General features: G+C 30.8%; 1 protein-coding gene across 1 annotated transcript; it reads right to left on the bottom strand.

Annotated features, from left to right (window-relative positions):
• Nucleotides 1–7,263: 7,263 nt before the first annotated feature.
• On the bottom strand, nucleotides 7,264–8,098 carry LOC115696619 (uncharacterized). Its single transcript, XM_030623513.1, has 2 exons — nucleotides 8,091–8,098; nucleotides 7,264–7,810 (listed from the first exon to the last, which is right to left on the bottom strand). The coding sequence occupies exons 1-2, from the start codon at nucleotides 8,096–8,098 to the stop codon at nucleotides 7,264–7,266; spliced, it is 555 nt and encodes a 184-aa protein (XP_030479373.1).
• Between the last annotated feature and the right edge of the window lie 2,455 nt (nucleotides 8,099–10,553).

The raw sequence follows: 10,553 nt of genomic DNA, 5'->3' as shown, positions 1-10,553 counted from the left end.
TCTTAGATATGCTTTTGTATACCTTAGACCAGACACCTGCTGTTGAGTGGGAGTAATGAGTAGGTATCAGATTAATCCAGGAGAAGAACATTGGAAGACAATCAAGTAAATCTTAAGATAAAGAAGAGGAACTATATGTTAGTCTATAAGGGTGTGTTTAAAACTCTTAGACTACACCATATCAGATTTCGAAATTTGCCTTTGTGCTAGTAAATCTTTCTGATAAGATGGTGATTACTCTGGGGGTGGAATAGTGATTTTGGAGAAGTGTAAAAACCTATCTGAAGTCTCTAGGTCTACCAGAGAGGGACTGAATGTTAAGGTTGTAGGAAAGGTACTTATTCAGTCTAAGGAAAGTTCTATACATTTTTGGCACCATTCCAAATTGCCTAAACTACTAGTGTTAATTTCCTGATTAACCAGAAGTAGTTGCCAAAGGTATAGAATCCAGTATCCCAAGAGAGTAGACATATAGAGAGGAATTTCACATTATCAATGATTTTGTGATTAAGGAAGAGTAATGGTGGAGAAAATGTTGTGGTTAATTCAACCTTTCAGATCCTATTACGATGAGTTTACTACTACTACACTTGATTTGTATATCAAGGTGTTGAGATTATTTGAAACGCACTTTTTGTTTTATATTAGTGCAAGTGGGAGTTTGTTGGGTTTTATGCCCTAAATAAAACTCATTTCAATATAATCAGATTTACTTATTAATATAGATCAGAAATAACATTTAATGTTGCATGGTTCACATGATTTATTTCATGATTATATGTACATAATGTACAAATTCATCTGAAACCCTTTTCACATAATTGATCCTGTTTATTATGCCGTCAACACATTGGAAAGTAAACATGACTATGTGAATAAAGTTTCCTAGATTATCAGACACAGGGTTTTACTGATATGATAATCTACAACAGAGTTTACTTGTATTTGGAGAAATACTATGTTCTTTCCAGAGCATTGGTTAAAGTAAAGCTGAGGTTGGATGCATGGAGTATGCATCGGAAGGGACCGATATTGAACTTTGACTTAGATTTAATTAAACTTACCGTAGAATCTATTCAAGTCAATATCGCCTAGTTGATCCTAGATCAAATGTTCTTAATCCTGTTATGATTAGGCTCAATCTTGAAAGGCTATTCGTGTTCTTTGATTTGTTAGTTAAGCCTACTTTTAGGTCAGGGTGATACGTACATTTTGGGAACACGGTAGTGCAATTGAGTGGGAGCGCTATCATAAACATGGAATCTATAGCTTCTATCTGGCGAATAGTAAGCGAAGGATGATCTCCTTCGAGCTTGACCAAACGAACATAAATGGTGGAGTACTCATTTCACATTAGCTGAAATATCATTTATACGGGGTCAAGTGTTTTAAGGAATAAATACATTGTAGGGTGTAACGGTAATTTAATCCCTTTACAGTGTAGATCATTCATATAGAGGATCATTGATCACATTAGGATTATAACAATGGATAACTAATGATGTGTCTATATGGTGGAACATATAGAGCATTCTATATACTGAGAGTGCAATTCTAAGTTCTATGCGTGGATTCAACGAAGAATTAATAAGTTAGTGAATTTTAGTGCTAAATTCTTGATCTACTTATTGGAAGCTCGGTTATATAGACCCATGGTCCCCCCACTAGTTGAGATAATATTGCTTGTAAAACTCATGTAATTGGTTTTGATTAATCAATTATAATTCTCAAATTAGACTATGTCTATTTGTGAATTTTTCACTAAGTAAGGGCGAAATTGTAAAGAAAGAGTTTATAGGGGCATATTTGTTAATTATGATACTTTGTATGGTTCAATTAATAAATATGATAAATGACAATATTATTTAATAATTATTTATAGTTATTAAATAGTTAGAATTGGCATTTAAATGATTGAATTAGGAAATTGGCATTTTTGAGAAAATCAGATACAAAAGGTGTTAAAATTGCAAAATTGCAAAGCCCAAGGCCCAATCCACTAATGCTTGACCGGCCACCTATTGTGTGTGTTTTAAATTGATTTTTTCATTATTTTAATGCCATATAATTCAAATCTAACCCTAGTGGAATGCTATAAATAGATAGTGAAGGCTTCAGGAAAATTACACTTTTCTTCAGACTTTCTGATTCAGAAAAACTGAGCCTTCTCTCTCCCTATCTTTAGCTGCCACTTCTTCTTTCTTCTTCCTTTGAATTTCGAAATCCTTAGTGTATGAGTAGTGCCCACACACATCAAGTGATACCACAATCATAGTGAGGAAGATCGTGAAGAAAGATCATCAGCAAAGGAGATTCAGCATCAAGGATTCAGAGAAAGAGATCCAGGTTCAGATATTGAAAATGCTCTGCTACAGAAAGGAATCAAGGGCTAGATATCTGAACGGAAGGAGTCATTATATTCCGCTGCACCCAATGTAAGGTTTCTTTAACTTTATATGTGTTTATTTCATCGTTTTAGAAAGTTCTTATTTAGGGTGTTAATAAACATACTTGTGAGTAGATCTAAGATCCTGGTAAAATAAATTCCAACATGTTTTAACTAAAAACTTTCAAAAATACATGAAAAAGATAAGTGACAAAAAGAATTTTCCAAAATTCTCCAAAGGTAATATTTTTTCAAAACCTTCAATGACTAACAAAAAGGGAATTCAGTGCAGGGAATGTGATGGTTTTGGACATATTCAATCTGAATGTGCAAATACACTGAAAAAAGAATAAGAAAAGTTTCAATGTCACATGGAGTGACGATGAAACTGATAGTGATGAAGATATTTCTAAAAATGTTGCACTAACCTCAGTTTCTTCTAAGTTTGTTTGTGATTCACAGGTGAAAGAAAGATTGGTATGTTTGAATAATACTATTGAAAAAGAAAATTCTGATTCTGATTCTGATGAATTTGACATCTGTGAGGAGTCTCTGGTTGAGTCTTACAAGGTTATGTATGAAAAGTGGATACAGGTTACTTCTGAAAATAGATCATTGTCAAAAATAAATAAACAATTGTCTAATCAAACTGAATCTCTTGAATTGAAAATTAAAGAATTTGAGACTGATTTTTGTTTAAAAGATGAAGAAATTATGCTATTAAAGAAGGAACTTGAAAATTTCAAGAAAAATATTCAAATGCTTAACCCTGGATCTTCTATTTTTGAGGAAGTTCAGAATGCAGGTCAAAGAGGCTTTACTGGTCTTGGATCAAATGGTACTGAAAGTTTTGGAAAAACAAAATTTGTAAAATCTAGTGTTCCAGCGAATTTACCTGCTACTGCAAATTTAAGATATGCTGCAACAAAAATGTCGTCTACAGAAGCAAAGTCTCCAGTAAGTTCAAAAAGGATAAGATATCTCAGGTAAGAAGGTTTGTTCCAATCTGTCATTTTTATGGTATTAAAGGACATATCAGGCCTAAATGTTTCACGTTGCAAAATATGTTTAAAACAAATTATTTTGGTAATTTGAAATTTTTTCAAAAGAAACATAGTGCTTTGAAACAAAAATGGATTGAAAAAGAAAAATGTCTAGCTGGTTTTTCTGATGAAAGTGCTGCTTCTCAAATGTGGTATTTTGACAGTGGTTGTTCTAGACATATGACAGGTGACAAGGATTTTTTAATGAATATCCGACCAATGCAATGTGGTGAGGTCACGTTTGGTAATGGTTTAACAGGAAATGTCATTGGTATGGGAACTCTCAATTTTGAAGGGTTACCAAGGTTGAAAAATGTTATGCTTGTTGAGGGACTAAAAGCTAATTTACTTAGCATTAGTCAGATTTGTAATCAAGGGTATACCGTCAATTTTGACAATGATCATTGTTTTGTTCTTAACAGTGATAAACAATATATTTTACAAGGGTTTAGATCTGTTGATAATTGCTATACTCTCACATCTATTCTTACTTGTCATTCTGCATGTGAAAATACCAGTGCCATAAATATTTTCAAAAATCATGTTGAACATTCTAGAACAAACCACATTGATATAAGGCATCACTTTATCAGGGAACTTGTTGAAAATAAATCTTTGCAATTAGAATATGTTGATATTGAAAAACAATTAACTGATATTTTCACCAAGACCCTAGATTCAAGTCGCTTTGACTCCCTCAGAAAGTCTTTGGGAGTTTGCATTTTCTAATCTCTCTTGTTCATATTTTTTGTACAATATTGTTAAGTTTTTCTTTTCTAGCATTTAATCTTCTTTTATTTTAATTTGACAAATTATATTTATGCTTTTGGATTATAATTAGTTAGGATCTCATTTTTATCATACTTTTTGAAATTGAGTTAAAAGGTTCATGTTACTTTTTATTTGTGTCTGGGATTAAATAATATTCTTATACAGAGTTGAGCGATTTTTGTTTCCATTGCTTGTCAGGCCCCTTGCTGGAATAGAGCTACCCATACTGAGGTGTGAAAGCCATCTTTTGAGTATGCTGGAACATTGTAATTAGCAACTATGATGAGGATGCACTACCATAGAAAAGGGCTACCTTCAGTATGGTGTGATAGCATCCAGTTGCGGGATCAAATTGAAAAAGGCAAAAATGAAAAATCTTGCCAAGGACAATGATCCTATTTTCACTGCACACACTTATGTCTGACAAGTGTGTTCAAATTTGTAAGTCTCCTCTACTAAAATAAATTAAAAATCCTGGTTCACAATTGTTAGTAACATGCATATCTTTTTCCTCAACATCAATTAAGTATGATTTGTTCTTGAAATACTAATTAATTATTCTCTTTCGAAAGCATAACATGTATATTTGTCATTTGTAATGATTTTTGAATAAATTGCTTGGTTTAGAATTTCTTATATTTATTGTACATCTTTTATTTTATTTTCGGTTCTTTAAAATTAAAAAATAAAAAAAAAAATAAAGAGAGGGAGGTGTTGGTGACTTGATTCATGGGCTAAGGAAATTTGTGCTTAATTGGTAAGTATCAATATTTATTCTTTCTTGATTTATTTTGATATGTTTCCATTTAAAGATTGATCTCTTATATGGTAATGTGTTTTAATCTTGAAAGATTGTCTTAAATAGGATATTTTTGGAAATAATGTTGGTATTTCTAGTTTCCCTTTATTTTTTTTTAAAAAAAAACAAGGAAAGGAGAAATTTTTTTTTTCCAAGATAGTGGGGCGGTTTCCTTTTGTGTTCTTGGGCTGGTAGTTTCTCTTTTTAAGTTGGTTTCCCCTTTTGATCCTCTCTCACATGATTATATAAACCAACTTCCTTTGTCTCTTATTTTCATAACCTAGCTACCCAATTCCTATTTCTCTGTGTTCTTGCTTCTTTGTTTCTCATTCTTACTTTTAGGAATTCATGGCTAAAACTAAGAACCTAGGGCATCCAAGGAAAATGGTGGAATCCGAACAAGCCTCCTCAATTGCTCCTCTTGCTGCTCCAATCGTCTTGCTGCCATGGAGGAGGTTCAGCAAGAGATGTCTAAGCAGCTGTCCTCATTGATCAAGCTTTATGGGGCATAAGTTTTCTTTCTTTTTATTTTTGTTGGACATATTTCTATATTTTAATTTCTTTTTGTCTTTGGCCCTTATAGATAAACAAAAAGGGGGAGTAATTGGGTTTTTAATTGTATACTCAACTGTCTAGGGGGAGTTGAGGTTTGTGTTTGTGTTTGTGTTCGTCTTTGGTCAAAGTTAGCTTTTTATTTTGGTTTAATGTTGTGCTTCTCAGGGGGAGTTTTTATGTTTGTTTCGCTAACTTTGTTTTGTAGGTGTTTGTTAATTAATAATATTTTGATTATCTAAAGTGCCAAAGGGGGAGATTGTTAGGTATTTTTTTGGCAATTTAGTTGTCAAAATATTTTTTAATTAATGTGCATTTTATTGAGCATTCAATTTATTTTTATCAACTCTGGACCCTTTTCCAGGGGGAGTTGTGTTTAGTACTTGTGAACATCTTTGGTTTAAAAGTTAGCTTGTTTATTTTGTTATTTGTGGTTTTCGATTGTGTTACTCAGGGGGAGTAGTTATTTGCTCTTGCTAACTTTAACTTGCAGGTACTTTGTGTAAAAATTATTTTGTTCATCTAAAGTGCCAAAGGGGGAGATTGTAAAGTCCTTTTTTAGCAAGTTAGTTGACAAAATAATTTTTACTTTTATGGTAAGATTCTTGTGCATTCATAACCGATTTCTTACCTTGTTTATTTGGTTTGTAGTTGCTCTTTTCCTTGTTAGGAAAGTTGCACTTTTCAGCTGAACTTTCCTTTGTTTGGAAACTTCTTAAAAGAGAAGCGATTCTCTTTTGGAAAGTTGTCTTTTTTAGGGAAACTTTGATTATTGCCTTTTCCTTATTGATTTCGATTGTATCTTGATACAATCAGAAGATCTAATCTGTTTTTGGCAGGAATCAAGCATTGATAGAGGATCGGACCCGATTATAGCAAGTTTCCTATTTCTGGTCTGATCTGCTGCGTTAGCATCGGAATCTGATGCTGCAGATCGTGTTTTATTAGGAAAGTTTTTGTACAGCTGTAGATTCGATCTTGTGACTGTCTCTAAGGTTTCTATGTTCTATAAATAGAGCCTAGAGAGCAGCCATTCGAATCAACTCTTCCATTAATCATTTTTTTGTATTTATCTTTTTGAGAGAAGAGTGTTTCTTCGTTTTGTGAGAGCCTAGTTGTTCATCTAGGTCCTAGTTGTCTATTTCTGCTCTTACTCTGTCCTAGAGGTTGTGAAGAACTACTTAACTGAACAAGAGATTGGTCTTCGGGAGAAGACTTGATAAAGCCTTACTTCGGGAGGAAGTAAGCACTTGGTCTTCAGGAGAAGACTTGTTGAAGCCTTACTTCGGGAGGAAGTAAGCACTCACACTTCAAAGACGAAGGGAGTTCGGGCTTGAAGGTGTTTCAAGAAGTCAGATTCATAAAGTGGATTACAAAGGATTGCGGCAATACTTTAGAGGGAGTCTAAACTTGTTTAAGTCAATTGTCTTTGTAATTTTGATACTTTATTACTTGATTTCATTCTCTGGGCGTGGCCCCGTGGACTAGGAGTGTTCGTGAGAACACTGATACCACGTATAAATCTCTTGTGTCAAGTTATTTATTTTTCTGCAAATATTTTATATTCTGTCTGTTCTGTTTTGCTATATCAGAATTACTTTCTGCTTCTGCAGAGGCATTCTGTTTTATATTTTCTTATATATAATTGACATTTGCAAAAACACGGTTTTTCAGACACACACCAAACTATCCGTTTCTAACACTACATTGTCCTAGGGATGAGTTGCAATCCAACTCAAAGCTTCTTTGATGCCTATGAACTCAGCAATTTCGGGTTGGACATACCCAACCTTTCCCTTCTTGAAAGCTTCTACCATGGTTCCATGATGATCTCGAGCTACACAGCCCACTCCAAACCACCCCTCTTGTTCAAATAAAGCCCCATCAACATTAACTTTAATCTTATTTAACACAGGTGAAATCCAACGCTCATAGTTCCGTCCCCCATCATCCAAAGGAGACAACGAAAGGCCCTTCCTCCCCTGAGCAAATTTGTATTGATCAAGCATGTTTCTAGCTGCTGTTACAATATTTGAAGTAAGCCAACTTTTCTTTTGCCAAACAAAGTCATTCCGCGCACGCCAAATAGCCCAATTCACCATCGCCACTTCCTCCATTTCAACTTCGTGCGCCCTGGTGAAAATTCCCAACAACCAGCAGCTGAATGTTGCAGCCCCTGCCCCGATGTCCACTATGCTGCGATGCCAAGTAGCCTTTGCAGACGAATATTCCACCAACGCATGTTGAATAGTTTCAGTACTAGAGTTGTACAAAGGGCAGTCGGCATTAAAAGGAACATGACACTTTTGGAGTTGAAAACAAGTTAGAAGCACACCTGAAGTAGCTCGCCATAAAAAATTACTGATCTTAGGATGAATTTTTAATGACCAAAGCCGCTTCCAAAAATCAGTATTGGCATCTTGGCACCAAGCACCCTTAGATTCTTGCAATAACTTATATGCACTTATATTAGATATTTAAATTTAATAACAAATATAAAAAAATTAGATTAATTAGAATTTTTACCCTCCGAACATACCTGATCATATCCTTTAAACACACATTTAAATTATTGGTTCCACTATCAAAGTTTAAAATTTTAAGGGTCATGAAAGCAAAATAACCTCATTTAGTGTAAAAGGTTAGACAAATGTCCTATTTTAAATAATGTTTTGCGGATATTTAAAAATTAAATGAAATATATAGTAAAATAAACTAAGCAATCTAATTTGAGATTTGAGCAAATTATCCTCCTAAGAGCACTCACAATAGCTTCTCTAAAATAGAAAAGTTCTAAAACATTTAAAGAACCATACTAAAAATACGCTACAACAGATGCTCTAAACTCTTTCATTATAAGGTTTCTTTAAAATACACTATTCTTCTTCTACATTATAGAGTACTATTCATTGCTCTAAATAAATTTTATTAATTATTTTAGATTTTAATAATTATTTTTATATGGGGATATTTGTATATATTATATTATATATTTGAAATGAATAAAATATAATAAAATTTAAGGGTGTTCATCTGATCCAATCCGTACTATTTTGCTCATAGTACATCTAATCTGCACTAAGTGTAGATTTTATATTTTAGATCTAATCCAATCCGCATAGTAACTCAAATCAAATCTAATCCAATATGTAAAAGTACAGATTAGATTGGTTATTTTGGATTGGTTACTTTTTAATATTTATTAAAAAAAAATATATTTTTTACATAACTAACTACAAAATAAACTAAATTATTGTTGTTTTATGTCTCAAACAATAAATTAACAAAAATAAAACAAAAAATAAAAAAATCAAACAAAAAGATAAAAATAGTGTATGTATAAATAAATATTTAATTTTGTTTTGCATTATATTTTCTTATAAATTCAATTCCAAAAGAAATCTTATAAGAATGGAATATATATATGATCTATATATATATATAATATTTATTATATTTTTAAATTATTATTTTTATATTAAAATATTAATTATATATGTTTTAAAATATATATTAGATTGGATTGAATCGGTTACCTTTACATGTCAATCAACATTTAATCCGCACAAGTGTGGATATCCACACATCACTTTACGAATTGAATTTGATTGGATCGGGTAGATTGGATTGAATTGAGTATTTTAACCAATCCAATTCAATCCACACGATCTATATTTGTAAATTTAGTTCTTCAAAAATAAGATTTTGGTAATGTATTTTAAAGAAATTGATGTATGATGTAATGTAAAAGTATATTGTAAAATAGAGAAAGTAGAGTTTTGATAATGTATTTTAAATGATAGAGTAGAGAAACGTTTGGGAATGCTCTAAGACCCCAGCAAGCCCATTCAATATTTTCATTATAAAAAAGTCATTTAAATAATTTTGAGCTATTTACAAAAATATGGAAAAATAAAGATATGTTTTGATATATATGGCATATAAACTTAATTACCCTAAATATGACATTTTTTAAAAAAAAACTTACAAATATGGGAAAAAGTCATGAGGAATGCCATAAAAAATTTTAAATTTGTGTTTTTTTTTTCTTTTTTTAAAAAATAAAACACTAAAATAAATAAAAAATGATCTCAACTGTAGATGTTGTTTTTTTTTTACAGAAATTAAAGTTCTTGTTTTTTTTATTTAAACTACTGTTTGTTTTTTTTCTTTATTTTTTTGTTAAAAACTAATTATTTCATTAAAAGCAGCAGAAAAAAAAACCAGTTTCATCAGCATCATCCTAAAAAAAATAATATAAAAAAATATAATCTTAAAATAATACAAACTTTAAAAATCAGTTTCATCAACGTTGAAAGAAAACTAATAATTTCATTAAAAGAATAAAAAAATAGTTTCATTATGTAATTACAAATTTTTTATTTTAAGTTACTTTTTTATTATTTTGTTTCTAGGTTCAAAACTTACACTTATATTTTGTTTCTAATATTGGTAAAATAAATAAAAAATGATCTCAACTGTAGATGTTGTTTTTTTTTTTTACAGAAATTAAAGTTCTTGTTTTTTTTATTTAAACTACTGTTTGTTTTTTTCTTTATTTTTTTGTTAAAAACTAATTATTTCATTAAAAGCAGCAGAAAAAAAAAACCAGTTTCATCAGCATCATCCTAAAAAAAATAATATAAAAAAATATAATCTTAAAATAATACAAACTTTAAAAATCAGTTTCATCAACGTTGAAAGAAAACTAATAATTTCATTAAAAGAATAAAAAAATAGTTTCATTATGTTATTACAAATTTTTTATTTTAAGTTACTTTTTTATTATTTTGTTTCTAGGTTCAAAACTTACACTTATATTTTGTTTCTAATATTGGTATGCATAATGTGTTATTTTGATTATATTTGTGATTAGTATTTTTTTTTTTTTTTTTGTATATTGGTGTGTGTATTTGTTTTTATTTGATTGTCTTATGAAACTGGTTTCAGTTAACTTTATAATTAACATTAATATTTTGTTATGATTTTTTATAGCGTCAAA

The sequence above is a fragment of the Cannabis sativa genome, chromosome 7, assembly GCF_029168945.1.
Source record: "Cannabis sativa cultivar Pink pepper isolate KNU-18-1 chromosome 7, ASM2916894v1, whole genome shotgun sequence".
Lineage (NCBI taxonomy): Eukaryota > Viridiplantae > Streptophyta > Magnoliopsida > Rosales > Cannabaceae > Cannabis > Cannabis sativa.
Note: the sequence above shows the minus strand (reverse complement) of the source record. Positions and strands in the feature narration are given on the sequence as shown.